Below are 17,316 nucleotides of genomic sequence, written 5' to 3'. Positions count from 1 at the left end.
AAACTATAGTTATTAAAACAGTTTCTGTTGGCAAGACTGGTCAGGCCTATCAATGAAGGAAAATAAAGAGGTTAAAAATATATTCTAGCATAAAAGAATTGTTGAAAATAATGGCATCTCACATTAATGAAAAAGACAGGACATGCTCAATACATGATGTTGTTAAAATATGAACCTTCTGATAAGCAGTAATGTTGGTTACCCACCTTACTTTCTAAACTAATATAAATCCCAGACCCAAACATTTTAACCTCTTCAAAAGATTCTTTATTGTGGAAAATTTCAGACCTATTAAAGGTAGCCAAACAGTCGAAGTCTCCAGATGTTCCACTCAACTTGAGTAGTTACTATCCAGCCATAGCTTGTGTTAGTCTATCTGTGTACACACTCATTCCCTTATTATTTAGGATCAGACCTCAGAACTACAAATATGTACTTTCTCCACATGATCCTGGCTCTATTACTACATTTCAAAAATGTCCTTAATTCCTTAATATTATGAAATGCTTAGATTTCCAATGTCTGTCTCTCTCTTTAGTTGTCTTAATTTGTTTGAGTTAGGTGCAAATAAGATCCATATATTATGATGTGTCAGTGTGTCTCCTAGGTCTCTATTAACTTGTAAGTTCCCAACTCTTTTAATTTACTACCATTTATTTGCTGGAAAAAAAATTAGATTATCTTTGGAGTTCCCTGTGATCCGGATCCCCCAACCCAGTGTAGCTATGTGACATGACTGGCCTCTAATCTAACTCTCTGTCTTCCTGCTTCAACCCCCACAGTCTCCCAAAATAGCACTGCCTGCTGAGAACCAAGAATTCAAATGCACAAGCCTTGTTGTAGGATAACTTTTTAACCCAAACTGTAACTGGACTTTATTATGATGTTAGTAGTCACTGATGACCAGCTAGGAGTTTGCAAAGAGTAGTATTTTAATTCCATATTTTTATATTACTTAGCTATTACTGTAGCCCATTTGTGCTATTCTAACAGAGTCAGAGGTATGATAATTTATAGAGAAAGGAATTGATCTCTTGCTTCTCTATAGGTTGGGAATTGCAAGGTCAAAGTGTCATAATCTAGTGAGGTTTGTTTCCTTCTTCCAAGATGATGCCATAATTACTGTCCCTGGAAGGAAGGAGCATTGTGTCACCATGTGACATAAAATAGGAGGGTAAAGAGGATGAGATTCCTTGCAATAGACCACTTTATAGTGATGCTAGGGCTCTTGAGCTGATACCTGAGAAAAGGTACCACCTCCCAACACCATTACCTTGGAGATTAAATTTTCATCCCAAAAAATTTTGGGAGAACATGCCAGATGGTGGTGGCACATACCTTTAATCCCAGCATTTGGGATGCAGAGGCAACAGGATCTCTCTGAGTTAGAGACCAGCCTGGTCTACAGGATGAGTTCCAGGACAGCTAAGGCTACACAGAGAAATCCCCTCTCAAAAAGCAAAACAAAACAAAAAATTGGAGAACATTAAAACAAGATCAGCAATAATTTTTTTAATATTAATTCCCAAGTCCTTTAGGTGAGACCTCAGTGGTCTCTGATCCCTCTCTTGCCCTTTGAACTGTGTTCCTAGATGCCATGTCTTCTCAGGGCTCAATTAGCTTCCCCAGGGTGCCCTGATCCTTCAAGTAGAATTGGTAGAAGATACTCTCTCAGAGCTAGAAGTGTGAACTTACGCTGGGTTCTATTAGGGTTCTGGACAGAACAAGGAAATCTTTGTTGTTGTTGTTGGAGACAGCGTTTCTCTGTGTAGCCCTGGCTGTCCTGGAACTCACTCTGTAGCCCAAGCTGGCCTTGATTGAACTCAGATCCGCCTGCCTCTGCCTCCCAAGTGCTGAGATTAAAGGTGTGTGCCACCACTGCCTGGTGGAAATCTTTTAAAATAAGTTAATCTTGAGTTCAAATTGATACTCCAGCTCACATTCAGAACAGTGAAATCATCTGTTTAGGTCTGGCCTCTGCTTTCTTCTGCCTGAGCTTAGAATCTTGGTTATCAATATTTGGCAGAATTAGAACATCACGTGGAATACACTCATTTCATCCCACAGTAGACATGCATCATTCTCAGAATAGTATCTGATGAAATGAATTGAATTTGTGTTATGTTTGTTTTGTTTCATGTTTGTTTTTCAGCCCAAAACAATGTAAGAAAATAGTAACAGAAAGTGCTGGAAGATAATAAAAAATAACATTAAAGTAGAAAGTTTGTCTAGAAAATAAATTTGACCAAGTAAAAAGTCGATACAACCAAAAATTACTGCAATTAAAGTAAAATCTCCACACACTCACACTTGTGTATCTAAGCCTTAAGCAGGGCCATCTGGGAAGACTTCCCTGGTGATTCAGTCAGCCCTGTAAACCTGTTCTGATGCTTCTTGGGTGGAGGTAGGGTGTGGTTAGGGGTCACATTGTTTACAGGTGGGAAATCTCTAGAAGGTCACTTTCGATCCAAGGTTGATTGGTACACAGCTGTCTGAGCACCACAGCCATTCCTCTGCTAAGGGCTTGGGGTGCAGAAGTCTACTGCACGCTTGAAAAGATTGTGTGGGTAGGCAGGATCTTACGTCTTATTGTCCTTGTCCTAATCAGTGGTTACGCCTGCCAGCTGAACCCAGCCTCATCCTGCTTTCCTAGGAAAAGACCCTGTTATAGTTCAGGAACCACTGCTAATCCCAACTCATGTTGACATCACTCAAGTGACTATCTCTTGCCCTCTGCTTGGCTACTTGTTACTTCCGTGCCCAGTGTATTTTTAAAATTAGACTCTATCCAGTGTATTATAGGCCCCTTAAGGGAAGGTAGCACTTGGTGAATTTATTGACATAAAGAGCAGTGAGGTGGTTTCCGTGACTATAGTTCAGTGGTTTGAAGACATGGTAGTTTGGACATATTAGCTGTCGATGCTCAAATTAAAGATTAACTACCATTTTCTACCTTGTAGGAATCTATTGCTTAAAATGTTTTCTTTTTTCCAGGGGATATTCGACATCCAAAGCATGTCCAGCAGACCGACTTGGCTGCAACCCTAGCAATAGGACTTGGTTTGCCGATTCCTAAAGACAGTGTAGGGAGACTCTTGTTTCCAGTTATAGAAGGAAAACCAATGAGAGAACAGCTGAGATTTTTACACTTAAACACATTACAGCTTAGCAAATTATTGCAAGAAAACGTTCCATCGTATGAAAAAGGTAAGGTAGTTGTAACTTCTGTAAGGTCTTCATGTCCATGGGCCTTATGTTTTCCGAAGGTTCTCTGGTGTGCAGTTTGTAGTGGAATGCTTTGTGGTTATCACTCTTTGACTATGAGTGTTATGTTCCTGTTTTCTTAGGACCTTATCTGTCATTATTAGCAACACCCACAAACGTAATTAAGCTATTTGAAATCTTTCATACATTTTTTGTTGTTGTTGTTATTGTTTTTGTTTTTCGAGACAGGGTTTCTCTGTGTAGCTTTGGAGGCTGTCCTGGATCTTGCTCTGTAGACCAGGCTGGCCTCGAACTCACGGAGATCCATCTGGCTCTGCCTCCTGAGTGCTGGGATTACAGGTGTGCACCACCACTGCCCGGCTACATTTATTAATTCAACAAGTATTTACCAATTTTTTTTTTTTTTTTGAGCTGAGGATTGAACCCTGGGCCTTGCACTTGCTAGGCAAAAATGCTCTACCACTGAGCTAAATCCCCAACCCCAAATTCAATTTTTTTTTTTTTTTTTTGAGCTGAGGATTGAACCCAGGGCCTTGTGCTTGCTAGGCAAGCCAAGTTTTTGTTTATGAACAAGGAACACCATGTTAAAAGTACTGGGGATAAAGCATTGGGTGACACCAGATCTCTGTCCTCACAGAATCTTTTAGCATGAAGAAAACAAAAGTATTGTGATAGATGCCAGATGGTAACCAGAACCCTAGGAAAAGATAGCTCATAGGAGCATGGGTTGGTGTCCTAATCACAAGCCTGGCCTTAGAGTTAAGAGGGAGCTTTGTCAACTGAGGGTCAGAGGTACAGATGAGTTCAGAGATGTCATCAGAGGGCTTTTAGGCATTAGATGAGCTTTCAGTTTTGTCTAGGTGAAGGAGGATAAGACAGAGTTTTCTGTATTTTCAAAGGTTCTCCCAGGTTCCCTCTGGGAGTACTGCCTTGTACTGTAGCAGGAAGCAACTACACTGTTTTGGCTAGAGGTAAGGCAGCATGGGCCCTGCATGGTGATGGAAATTAGAAGTGGTTACATTGTAGACTTGTTTTGGAGGTAGCGAAACAACATTTTCTGGTATAGTGGGGTGTAAGGCACAAGAAGACTGAGGCCAAAGGAACAACTCCAGATTTTCAGCTGTACAGTGAAAGAATAGGTGACCAGTCAGTGAGGCAGGCAGGAGCTACTTTGCAAGGCAGGTATCTAGCTATTTTTCTGTTTCTGTGAAAAGACACCATGACCAAGGCAACTTATAGAAGAAAGTTTATTTGGGACTTATGGTTTCAAAGGCTTAGAGTCCATGACCATCATAGCAGGGAACATGGCAGCAGGCACACAGGTGTGATGCTAGGCCAGTAACTGAGAGCTTACATCGTTATCTACAAGCTTGAGAGAGAGAGCTCTCTGAGGATGGTGAGGGCCTTTGAAACCTCAAAGCCACCCCTACTGACACCTCCTCCAACATCGCCACACCTTTTAATCATTTCCAAACAATTCTGCCAGCTAGGGACCAAGTGTTCAAATATATGAGCCTTGCGGGGGGTGGGGGTTGTCTATTCATTCAAACAGTAGAGTATTGAGAAATTGGGGTATATGGGGCAAGAAGCTATGAAAAAAAGAATTTCAATAAGGAGAAAGTAAGCCATTGTGTTGATGCTGTAAAATAAAGGGGAATTGAGAACTAACTATTGGTTCTGGGGATATGGAGTCATTAGTGATTGCTAGAACAGCAATCACTGTGTTGGGAGAGAGCCTGGTTAGAATAGGTACAGACAAGGCAATTGAGGATCAGAAAGGTGGACTGTGGTCTAAGCACATGTTTGTCTTTAAGCTGGAGATACTAGGGGCAATTTTTGTGCCAGTGGGAATGACCCCAGGAGAAATGTAAACCTCTATGAGACCCTGTATCACATTTTCAGTTGATTTACTGCGCTATGTCCAGCATATCACAGACTAACACATCTGTCATTTGTACTCCTTCACAAGTCTAGAGGAGGCACTTGTGTTTGAGGCAGTATTTGGTATGATACTGGCAAGTTTTCTTCTTTAAGTTGTATATATATATAGCTAGTAGGGTGAGCAACATGATTATTACCTGTGGAAGACAGACCCTGCCTGTCAGCTGGGAAATAAATGACTGGGAGCCTTATACAAGGGGCAGGAAGATTTCCTGAGCAAATACTCAATCCAGTAGTCCAGGCGAGAGGTTTTGTTAGGGATGAGGCCTGGCCTTGATGCACATTTTAGTTTTTAGTCTAGATTATACATAACCATTATTCTTGCTTTTTTCCCCCCTAAAATAAAGTATAGGTATGTAAGTTGGTTGTTTTGTTTTGTTTTGTTTTGTTTTTTTGTTTTGAGGGATAGGAAGGAATTGGTTGGTTGACTTGGTCTTTTGTTGTTGTTGCTGTTTTAGGTATGGTGATGTTTTATTGTTTTATTTTGGTGATGTGTGGTGGAATTTTTTTGGTGGTGGTTTTGTTTGTTCATTTGGTGGGTTTTATTTTTTACTTATTTATTTTTGGTTGTAGTGGTGGTTGGTGCAGTACTAGAAATTGAACCTTATCCCTTTCATATGCTAGGCAAATACTCTATCACTAAACTACATCTCCAGGCCTCTTTTAGTTTTTGTTTTGAGACAGTCTCACTGTTAATCAGTCTGTCTTTGAATTCTATAGCTCAGGTTGGCCTTCAATTTGTAATCCTCCTGATTCAGCCTCTTGAGTAGATGAGATTATTGGCATTAGCCACTAGGTCAGCCATTGCTTGGTAGTTTTTGCATATTTTGTTGTTCTTAGAAAAACTCTAGTCTAGCAAAATTGCCAACAAAAAACAGCTACTAAGGATTATTTGCTGTTTCAGAAATGTTAGGGTAGAAAAAGATTGGGAACTATGTTAAATGGAAAGGAAACGAGTCTACAAGGATTAGGAGACATTTTGGGGGCCCCTCACTCCTAGGAGGCCTACCTATGTCTACACCATCAGTACATTCTAAATCCTACAACAAGGTCAACAGGATCTTATACATCTAGCCAAATCTGATGCTTCTTGCCCTCTGTCTTTTAGGTCTGGTGGGAACAGCTTTTCTTTTTCATCAGGAACTGTGAACAAGATGTTCATAGTGACTGGATGTTCTTTCCTAGTTCCTCAGCTGGTTAATTCCTGGGCATCCTTTATAGTCAGCTTATCAGACTGTCCTTGCCCTATATTCCACTTCCAATTTAAAATCAATTACTCTTCATTACCAGAAATCTCTCATAATCCTTTATAGCATTTTTTGTGACAAAAAAAAAATTCTTTTATGTGTACACATGTTTGGCCTGTTTGTATGTCTATGTGTCGTGTGCATGCATTGCAGAAGCTAAAAGAATGTGGTATCCCCTGGAACTGGAGTTATATATGGTTGTGAGCTACCATGTGGGTGCTGGGACTCAAACCTGGATCCACTGAAAGAGTAGCCAGAGTTCTTAACCACTGAGCCATCTCTCCAGCCTCCATTCTGCACAATTTGTTATCACATGTGTCTATATGCCTACATCATAGTGTTTACAACAAAGTGATTTGTTTACATTTGTTTGTATTTGTGAACACTTCTGAATTTGAGCACAAACAGGCAGGAATTGTATCTGTTTATTTACCACTGTATTTCTTTTTCTTTCTTCTTTTTTTAAATTTACAACCCATTGTGTTTCTTATTCGATATTCAGTATCTGGGACATAGTCAGTGCTTAGGAAGTGTTCATATAGCTGCATGAATAGGAACCCTGGGTTTCTATGACTCATTTTATAGAGGCTCTAAGATGTAACACAAATACCCTGTGTCTGTGGTTCATTCGTAGAAATGTGTAAAACAGTTGAGTATGCACAAAGATAGACCAGATCTTGTGACTTACTCATGGAGGTTATGGGTTATAGACACAGGTGCCCTGTGTCTTTATGACTCTTATGGAAGCTATGGGGTATAGGTACAGATACCACCAGGCTTTTATAGTTCACTTATAGAAGCTGTGAGCTATGGACATAGGTGACCCGAGTCTCAGTGACTTCCTGGAAGAGGGGCTATGGATTATGACCACAGATCACTGTGGAGGCCCCGGTCACAGACACAGATACTCCTACTTTGGTGTGGTGTAGCAGTGGGAGCATTAACCTTGGACTTACTATCAGAGTTTAGAATGATGCTTTCTGTCACTTACTCTGTAACCTGAGCAAATACCTTAATTCTATCTCTATTTCTCATCTGGAGAACAGGCATAATGATCTCATCCCTTCCTCATGGGTCATTGTGGAAGTGAGTAGCTTCTTAGAGTGATGCTGGCCAGTTTTTCTCTGCAAGTTTTGATGATCAGCAGTAAGGGGAGGTGCAACCTGAAATGCTTAGGTTCACATTAAGATTATGCTACTTGTCCTCAGCAATAGAATGCCTGCTGTGAAGGTGAAGCATGAGTTGTATTCACAGATCACTGGGCAGTGCTGTTTGGGAATGAAGGCATGTGTGGCCTGCTAGAGTGCAAGGTGCATTTTAAAGAACAGAGCATCTCAGGAAGGAAAGTCTGGGTTTTTAGACCCATTGTCACAAGCAAGCACAGCATAGTGAAGAATAATACCCATATCTGGAAAGAAGATGTCGGCTCCTTATTCCAGCAGCATACCACGCAGAGCTAAAGGAAAAGGTGGCCATGGCCCCGGGCTATATCCAGAAGCCACACATCCATGCCAATGGCATCACTGGACGTTGTAAAGAGGAGGCTAGAAAGTACTCTGCCTTTACAAGGAGGACTGTAGAGAAGGGTGGTTAATGAAGCTAAAATGTGAAGGCACAAGAACCAGCCTGTGCAGTGTATGGCAGCATTCCTCACACATCCTGTCAAGATGAGAAGGGATCTTTGAAACCAGGACCTGTTGATGCAGTACATTTCAGAATTGTTTTTATATTTCACAAGAAGAAAGAATGGGAAGAGACAAAAAGAAGAGAGGAGAGATCAGATCACATGAGAGACATAGAAAAATGTCTGGGCCAAGCAGTAGGTGTTATTTCTGCCTATGCTGCATGTGCTGAGTAACCAGGCCCTGGCTGTGTTGGCAGTGGGTGGATGTGCGTCATCAGCTGTTAACAGTGTTACTGAAGTGTTGCTGACCCTTCCTGCCTAGGAAGAGATTGCCTGCATTAGGTATCACTTCCTTAAGAGTATGCCAGGAATAAGTGAATGTGCTAAAATTGTAAGTGTGTATAACCCTTTTGTCTCATAGATCCTGGATTTGAGCAGTTTAAAATGGCAGAGAGATTGCACAGAAACTGGGTCAAACTGCACTTGGAAGAAAACCATTCGGACATTCTGCTTGGCCTGGGGACCAAGGTACTCAGGCAGTACCTGGGTGCCCTGAAGACCCTGAGTCTGTCTCTGAGTACACAAGTGGCTCACTATGACATCTACTCCATGGCAGTAGGGACTGTCATGGTTTTGGAGGTACAGATGCTTGAATTATCATGGTTTGGGTGTTAAATTGATTTTGCAACTCAGCCAAAACATGATGGTTTTAAATTTACATATCATTACTGCTGGGCATGGTAGTATATATCTCTTATCCTAGAATTCAGGCTACTAAGACAGGAGAGTGGCCTATTAGGCCTGTCATTCCAGCCTGGGCTACAACAAAACCCTGTGCCTAAAAAGAACATTGGTGTAACATGGAAAATAAGAATATTCTTTATCCTTCCGTTGTGCATCCTGATGTATCACATGGCTTCGTTCAGCATTGCTATAAAAAATAAAACTTTAAACCAAGCTATGCAATTTTAGTAAGAAACTGAAAATAATTTTCCCTTGGGTCTTTTTGTTGTTGTTCTTGTATGAGCAATGGGATGGGCTCATTTGGATGATGCCTGGCCTTCCATAGACACCCTTGATCTTCTATTTCAGGTTCTCACCCTGTTCCTCCTTAGCACTCCACATGTGCTGTGCAGAAAGGCTGAGCTGGATGTTCCTCTGTTGTCTCCTGTGTTTTCTCTGCTCTTTTATTTGATATTTCTGGTTCTTTCGGCCATCCACGTGCTGGTATGCACCTCGTCTGAGAGCTCATGCTACCTCTGCAGCCTCCCGTGGCTGGCAGCAGGGGGTGTGATGGTGCTTGTCTCTGCGCTGCTGTGTGCAGTTCTGTCTGCTCTTATCAGGATGGTCATCGATGGCACTCTGCTGAAGAAGGTATGGCTGGGCCCTGGGTGTATAGTATGGTCCTTATGGGTGGGCTTTTGTTTTGTTTTGCCAGCTAACCTTTCATTAATAAGAAATTGGTTGAAATGTACCAGCACTGCAGTGCTAGAGATGTCATGGAAAGACCACACACCAAATGGACTACAGGAGAAGGACCTAAACAGCTCTTCCCAGGCTTCTGGGCATTTTGGCCCGTGATATTCTGTTGTGTTGTCAGGTCACATGCTTTTATTCTCAGCTGGAAAGAGCTGGACTGGAGCAGAGGTGATAATAGGGTTTCTGAATGTGGCAGATAGTGAACATGTGTACTGTACTCTTTGAAAAGTTTCTGAGCTGCTACTGATAGACGGTGAACAGGTGGGCACTCAGGAGGCTCCCAAGGAAGCTTGGTCCCCTATTGGTCTGTTCGGCCTCACAAAGCTTTCTTTTCAAGGCTTACGTTTTCCTGTGAAATTATTGGGTTTTGGCATGACACCTTTGTTTATTAGGTATGCTGTGGATATCGCTCTATGTAAATAAAGTTTCGATTGGCCAGTGGCCAGGCAGGAAGTATAGGCGGGACAAGAGAGAAGAGAATTCTGGGAAGTAGAAGGCTGGGAGAGACACCGCCAGCCGCCGCCATGAGAAGCAACATGTAAAGACACTGGTAAGCCACAAGCCATGTGGCAAAGTATAGACTAACAAAAATGGGTTAATTTAAGATAGAAAAGGTAGATAACAAGCAGCCTGCCACGGCCATACAGTTTGTAAACAATGTAAGTTTTTGTGTGCTTTCTTGGTTGGGTCTGAGCGACTGTGGGACTGGCGGGTGAGAGAGATTTGTCCTGACTGGGCCAGGCAGGAATACTCTAACTACATAGGTAAGTAATGGTCACGGAGCAGTGTGAAAGAGAGGTGTGGTCGCAATAGGGTCCACAGTATCCAGAGCCTGGGGTTGAGAAACCATGCAGTGACTCTAGCTCTCATCCAGTATACTCTGTCCTTCTGTCCCCTTCCCATCACAGGGCCGTTAGAGACCCTTGTTGTGTGTCTGGGTCTAGGCATTGTCTTTGTGTATGTTTGCCTCTTTAGGTCCTTTCTGGGTTCGTGGTGTTTCTCTGGGTGCTGTGCTATACATAGTTACGAGCTATCAGAACAACAAGAACTTCATATTGAACTGGTGTGTGTGTGTGTGTGTGTTCTCTTCTCCCACCATATGGGGCCTGAGAATAGGATTCAGGTGATTATACTTGGCAGCAAGTGCCTGCACTTGCTGAACCATCTCATCAGCCCTTGAGCTGTTTTGAAGTCATTAATTTGTGTTGGTCCGTCTTTCATCACTGTGACAACATATCTGAGATCGACATTTAAGGGAGGAAGGATTTACAGCTCAGTTTCAAAAGTGTCAGTCCATATCTGGCTGGTTCCATTACTATGGGCCTGTGTTGGGATGGAAACATCACAGTGGAAAGGCTGTAGCTGGAGTTTTCCTGCCTGGCCCACATTCAGGACAAATCTCTCTCACCCGCCAGGCCCAAAGCCGCTTAGACCCAATGGAGTAAACACACAGAGACTTGTATTTCTTATAAACTGTATGGCTGTGGCAGGCTTCTTGCTAACTGTTCTTAGATCTTAAATCAACCCATTTCTATTAATCTATAAGTTGCCACGTGGCTTGTGGCTTACCGGTATCTTAATATCTGCTTCTCATTGTGGCGGCTGGCAGTGTCCCCTCCCTCAGCCTTCCTGTTCCCAGAATTCTCTTCTCTGCTTATCCCACCTATACTTCCTGCCTGTCTCCTGGCCAATCAGCATTTTATTTATACAGAGCGCTATCCACAGCAAAGCTGTTTGCTTGTGACAGCTAAGTAAAGCTGTAAAGCAATGAGAGAAAAGAAGGGAAATGGATGGATTAGCACCTTCTTAATCTAATCACCTTTATGAGTCCCCTCCAGACTCGGTGAGGGGATATTTCATATCTACCCATAACATAATTTAAGAAGTAGTTTTCTGTTGCCATCTTTTTGTCATTTTAGCAGAAGTAACTATTACAGTGGAAACTGTGTAGTCCTGGGAAAATTAATGTCATGCAGGGAACATGACAGCTGGGCCAGGATCTTCTGGGCAATTCTTTGGGCACAATCACTGCATTGAGGGCCTGCTTTCAGTTTCTGACACTGAGCTTGGGACTTACAGTCCAGGGTGAGGACAGCTGACTGATGTGGTATGTCCATGCCCTCATGCTTAGCATAAGAACATCTTGACCTCCTCTAGGCTGTGCTGCAGGAAGAAGGGCTAGTGCTTCCAGTGCAGGGGGTTCCCTCCATAGTAGGCAGTTTGGGTTAGGTGGGAAGACAGCAGGTGTCTATCATGAGGCCTTTTCACTGTGAGCAAGGGACTCCAGTACGTGTAGGGTGATGGGTATAATTTTCAGGTTATCCCTCAGAAACTGTATTTTCTTCTAACAGAGTGCAACTTATCCCAGCTCAGGATGGTCAGAGGTGGATGTCCTCCTTCTTCTGGGCACAGTGGGCCATGTTCTGAGCCTGGGAGCCAGCAGCTTTGTGGAGGAAGAGCATCAGACCTGGTACTTCCTTGTTAACACTCTGTGCCTGGCTCTGAGCCAGGAAACCTGTAGGAGTTACTTTGTAGGAGATAACTGTGAACCTCAGCATCGCTTCCATGTGGAACAAGGATGTGAGGACATACTTGCCTGCACCCTGAAGGACAGTACAAGCTGTAATACCCCTAAGCCTGACAGAACAAGTAAAGGGGTCTCCCTTTCTCAAGCACAAGAAAGCTGCAAATGGTGGACAGTGCTGGCAAGTCCATGGCTGGTGCTGATCTGCTGTCGGCTCCTGAGGTCCTTGAACCAGACAGGGGTGCAGGGAGCCCATCGGCCTGATCTCAGCCACTGGCTTACCAGGTGAGCGTGACCTATGGACTGAACCCTTTGCAGTTGAATAGTCTCACAGTCTTCTTTTTCTGTATTTTGTCCTTTTAAAATATATAGTAAGACTAAAATAATACCTGAGAGCGGAGGAAATAGAAAATATACCCCGTGAAGTTGAAAAGAGGCTGACTTCATAGATTTGGTTTATTAATACTCAATCAGAGTAATTGTTAATGATTGAGAGCCTGTGATCATTGTGATAAAGATGTAATTCTGGGATTCAAGTCCACAGTGGTTCATTCTACGCTGCTGCCTGTGGACAACAGGACAAGGTCAGTCGGCAAAAGGCCCTGGTCTCTGGAACATCTTCTGATTCTCCCTTCTCTTCAGTCATGCCTCTCTCTCTCTCTCCCCTCAGAAGGCAAGGTATATAGCAGACCTCTCAACATCTCCTGAGCCTTCTATTGAAGCTACAGAGCCAGGAAGAGATGTAGATGGGGGTAGATGAAGGCTTTTAAGAAGACACTTGAAGTAAATGGGAGAAACTGAGTCTGATAAAGTCAAGAACAGACTGTTTTAATTTTTAATTGTCTGACAACAAAGACTCGAACTAAAGTAAAAGATGATCAGCAAAATGAGAGTGTTCAGAGGCACAAACAGTTGCAGAACTGTGTAAAATTGCAACGCAGAGGGTTGGAAGTCCCCCTGCTAGTGCTTGGGAAATTTCAGTGATACTGTGGCATGATTTTCTATCTGATGGTGAAGAAACAAAACCAAATGGTATTCCCAAGACCTTTCAAGTGCACAGTCAACCTGGATGTGGGCATTAAAGACTCTGCTTTCTCTAACCCAGAGACTCTCATGGAGAATTCCCCTAAGTGTTAACTAAGTTATCAGACTTTCATAATCCCACAATTAGAACTGGTGTCTTTGTAGTATCTACCATGTGCCTGCACAACAGGCCTGGAGAGACAGCATTATGTGGTCCTCACTTTGGAGTTCAGGAAAATAAGAGGGAACAGGGCCTGGTGATGGTGAGGTGATGGGCCATATCTCCTCAGCCCAGGTATATGAAGAGGTTAATATTTTAAGGAGCTCCAGTCTTAGAAGAACATAATGGACTCTTGTTTTTTCTCTGAAGAATTGAAGCATTTGGTGCATTTGGTGTATGTGTGTCCTGCATGTCTTCTCTAGTGTACTGTTTCCTGGGTCATTGCTGGGTCCTTCAAGTTGTGAAGAGCCATTTTATAAGTCCTGTTAGCTGTCCACTCCAAAGCTGTTTTAGTTAAGTAGCACTTCTCTATGGTAGTCTGCAGCAATCCAGTGGGATGCCTAGGGTGTGCAATTTAAAGCACAGCAGAGACCTCCAGGGTGAGGCCTATAGTTTTAAATCATCTCTCCCTGTCCTGACAGCCTCAGCTGTCTTCTGCCATTTTCTGGGTGGGTTTTGTTTTTCTTTGTTTTTTTGTTTGTTTGTTTTTGTTTTTTTTCTCTCTCTCCCTCCCTCTTCCCCTCTGCCTCCCTTTCCCTCTCCACCTTCCTTCTCCCTCCCCTGCCCCTATTTTTGTTTTGATACAAGGTCTTGCTCTGTATCCTAGGCTGACCTCAAACTTGTGATCTTATCCCTAAGCCTCTAATTTGTCAAGATTACAGATGTATATCACCATGTCCAGTGTCTCTCACATTTTCTGAAGTCTTTTCCCATTTCTGTGTATAGCTTTCCAGATTATATATTTAACAACTATTAACTATCTAAGCTTTATGAGCATGGACTGTGTAAACAAATAATCAGAATTCTATGCACCTCTGCTCAGCGGGACAGCCATCTGTCAGAAGCAAGGGCCAAGAGAGTTGAGCTGTATGAAGAAGCAATAGAACCAGGGTTAGGATGATGTGAGTGGAGGATACCGAGGACAGAACTGTTTGTACCTAATACCAGCATCTGAGACCCTCTAAGAGTAAGAAGTGAAGGAGATCTCCGCATGGTAGTCTTTGTGACATTTTAAGAACTTTGTTTTTGTTTTGTTTTCAGGCTTTCTAGAAAAATCATCTATAATACAATTATTTTAAAGCCCTTCCATATAATTGTAAATCACCAATTCCATTGGTAGTAATTGGGCATTTTCTATCTTATTTCAGCTCTGACCACAAAGTGCAGCTCTCAGGCCTGGCTGCCCTTTCTCTGGCTGTGATCTTCATGTTGGTTCAAAAGGGATGCTCCCTTGTGTCCAAGGCAGCCTTAGCACTGGGCTTGCTGGGTGTCTTCTGCTACAGGGCAGCCATTGGAATTGTGCTGTTCCCATGGCAACCAGATAACAAAGGCATTTCAAAGTAAGTGAACTAGAGACAGTATGCTTTTATATATATATATAATGTCAGTGTTTTCTGTACTAAAAAATGCCATGCCAATCCTTATAATTCTGGAGTTTATTTTTTAAAAATAATTTATTTATTATTTTATGTGCATTGGTATGGTTTTATCTGTTCTCAAAAGTACCTCAAGAATACAATCAGAGGAGCCATCAGAAATAAAACACTCTCATGTTCTTTGAAACATCATTTACAGATGAAGAAATAAATAATATGAAGTTGTTCAGCAGTACTGGGACAACCCTCTCAGATATGTTGAAGCTCTGGTAGGATCTTGTAACTGTGAGGCAGTAAGTTTTCATAGAACACAGAAGGGTATTGTGAAGCAGTATGCAAACTTTTACATGATGCCAACTTACCAAACTTTTTTTGTATATGACTTAAGTTAATAAAATATTAATTGTCATATTTAGGACCCAAGATCATATGTAGATTGTGGCCTTACTTTTTACTCATACCTTACAGATATCTAGAATTAACAAGTATTGAGAGCCAAGGGCTATAGCCAGAGACTTAGGGGCTTACCAGAAATCATCTGCTGCAGGTAACAGTGTGGTAGCCTTCACCTGAGGCAATAAGATACAGGGAACATGAAGAAGATGGTGATTGAGACTGGTGACATTTTGTAGAGACAAAGGCTCTTCTTGGCTTTGGAATTTGGGACTTGGGGCAGATAGTTGTATATTACATTTGGGGGTTTTGTTTAATCTCCAAGTGCAGTATGTGAATTCATTTCTTGTTTCCACCCAGTTCTATACATTTGATTTCTGCATTATTCATCTCAAGACTATGATCCCCTTACTTTCTTCTCTGCTTACAAGCAGCTTGCCTTTTTGTAGATGACTAGAAGATAGCCAGTGTGCCTTTCCTCTCAACATGCTCCTTCTTCCTATAAAATGCATCCATCCCTCACCCTGTCTATCTTGATTCTTTTAATATACTATGCTGGTTTCAGATCCATCTGGTTTCAAAAGTGCTCAAATTCTGAATTCATCCTGGACCCTGATCTTTCTGGTTCTTCATCTACTTTACATTCACCAAGTATTCAAGACACTTGCCTTGAACCTTTCCTTTCTTCTCCACTTGGAAGCCCAAGCATGTCTTAGATTGAAAGTCAAATTAAAGCCGTAGGAATGAAAAGCACTGACTGGTCAGGTCTGGGAACCTATCCAGATGCTCTTCCTACTGTTCTTTCCTATCTAGTGGCCTGGTATTATCTACTGGGACAGGGCTTCTTCTGTGAAACATTTTGATGGCTTTGACATTTGCTGTATTCTGCTTTATTAGAAACCACTTGTCTTTAGCTTTTATATTAGGACACATATGGTCAGGAGTGTGCTAGGTACTGGAACCCAACTCCTCAGCCAGTGCCACACTGCCCCACATGTAACAGTCAGTGTCAACATTGAATTAAAGTGATCATAATAAATGAGAATGTTTTTAATGCATAAAATGTTGTAGGACAGTGTGATACAGGAAATTCATTTTTAAAACAGATATAATGCTGTGTTGCTAATTTATTTAAAATTTATTTACTTAGTATTTAAGTGATAATCTTTTCTGTAAATTAATTAATTTGTTTTTATGTGTATTGGTGGCCTAACTGCATGTATGTCTGCGAAGAGAGCATTGGATCCTCTGGAACTGGAGTTGCAGACAGTTATGAACTACCATGTGGGTGCTGGGAAATCAAACCTGGGTGTTTTGGGTTTTGTTTGTTTGTTTTAAACAGGATCTCAATATGTAGCCTGGGCCTGGAACTCACTATGTAGATCAGGCTGGCCTCAAATTCACAGACTGTCTCTGCCTTTACCTCTTCAGTGCTGAAATTAAAAGTATGCACCACACACTTTATCATTAAGTGACAATCTTAAAGTATATAAATACATCTTTTATAAAATATATTTTTAAAACCATATTTTAGGAATATATATTAAAGAAGAAATTATTTAGACATAGTCTTATAACTTATATCCTTTATATACTTGAATTGAATGCTAAGATACTCAGTTCATAACAGTACTTAATATTACTAAGCATCTACTGAATGCCAATCCTTCATGTCTATTTTTTTCCACATATACATTTCCTAGAATAACCATGTGATATGTAGGAATCATTTCTGTTTTCACAAATAATGAAGTTGTCAGAATGTTAATTGTCCAAACAACAGATCAGAGCCCAAACTAAACAGTTTGGGCCACTGCACGCCGGCATTGTCCATTTTATACATGTCAACGTGCAAGTTCTTTTTAAATCCATTTAATTGCAGTTGAACATGCTGAATTGCAGTTACCGTTTTGAACTTAGGAAATTTCAGATCCTGAGGTCTCCAACTGGCACAGTGCTTTTTTATTTAACTGTGCAAAGGTCGATTGGTGATTTTCTTGGCATGTTCCAAGGGCATAGCTCTGGTCTTGCTATCAGGTGATCCTTGGACCATATAAGCAAGTTTTCCTCAAAGTCAACTTCATCAGGACAGTCCATTCCAGCATATGTCTGTTGGCCTGAGTGGCTGATCCTTAAGGGCACATGTGTAGAAGTAGTCATGCTTTTTTTTTTTTTTTTTTTAAATCAGTCAGAGCTTGTTTAGCTATACTGTTACATTTAGCCATTCTCTAATTAGATACATGTTTTAAATGGAAAAATATATG

The 17,316-nt window shown here is 41.7% G+C and overlaps 1 protein-coding gene across 5 annotated transcripts in view; it reads left to right on the top strand.

Annotated features, from left to right (window-relative positions):
• The window catches only part of Pigg (phosphatidylinositol glycan anchor biosynthesis class G), a 51,204-nt gene that overhangs the window by 7,742 nt on the left and 26,146 nt on the right, over window positions 1–17,316 (top strand). For all 5 annotated transcript variants that reach the window (XR_004946081.1, XR_004946080.1, XM_036201710.1 and 2 more), the window contains exons 6-10: window positions 2,995–3,207; window positions 8,459–8,676; window positions 9,130–9,411; window positions 11,868–12,325; window positions 14,432–14,623. Coding sequence is in view for 3 of the 5 variants with exons in the window: in XM_036201710.1 (XP_036057603.1) it covers window positions 2,995–3,207; window positions 8,459–8,676; window positions 9,130–9,411; window positions 11,868–12,325; window positions 14,432–14,623 (1,363 nt within the window). In the remaining 2 variants the exon portion in view is untranslated. The remainder of the gene's footprint in view (window positions 1–2,994; window positions 3,208–8,458; window positions 8,677–9,129; window positions 9,412–11,867; window positions 12,326–14,431; window positions 14,624–17,316) is intronic.

Source organism: Onychomys torridus, chromosome 10 (assembly GCF_903995425.1).
Source record: "Onychomys torridus chromosome 10, mOncTor1.1, whole genome shotgun sequence".
Taxonomy (NCBI): domain Eukaryota; kingdom Metazoa; phylum Chordata; class Mammalia; order Rodentia; family Cricetidae; genus Onychomys; species Onychomys torridus.
This window is presented reverse-complemented; position numbering and strand designations above follow the sequence as displayed.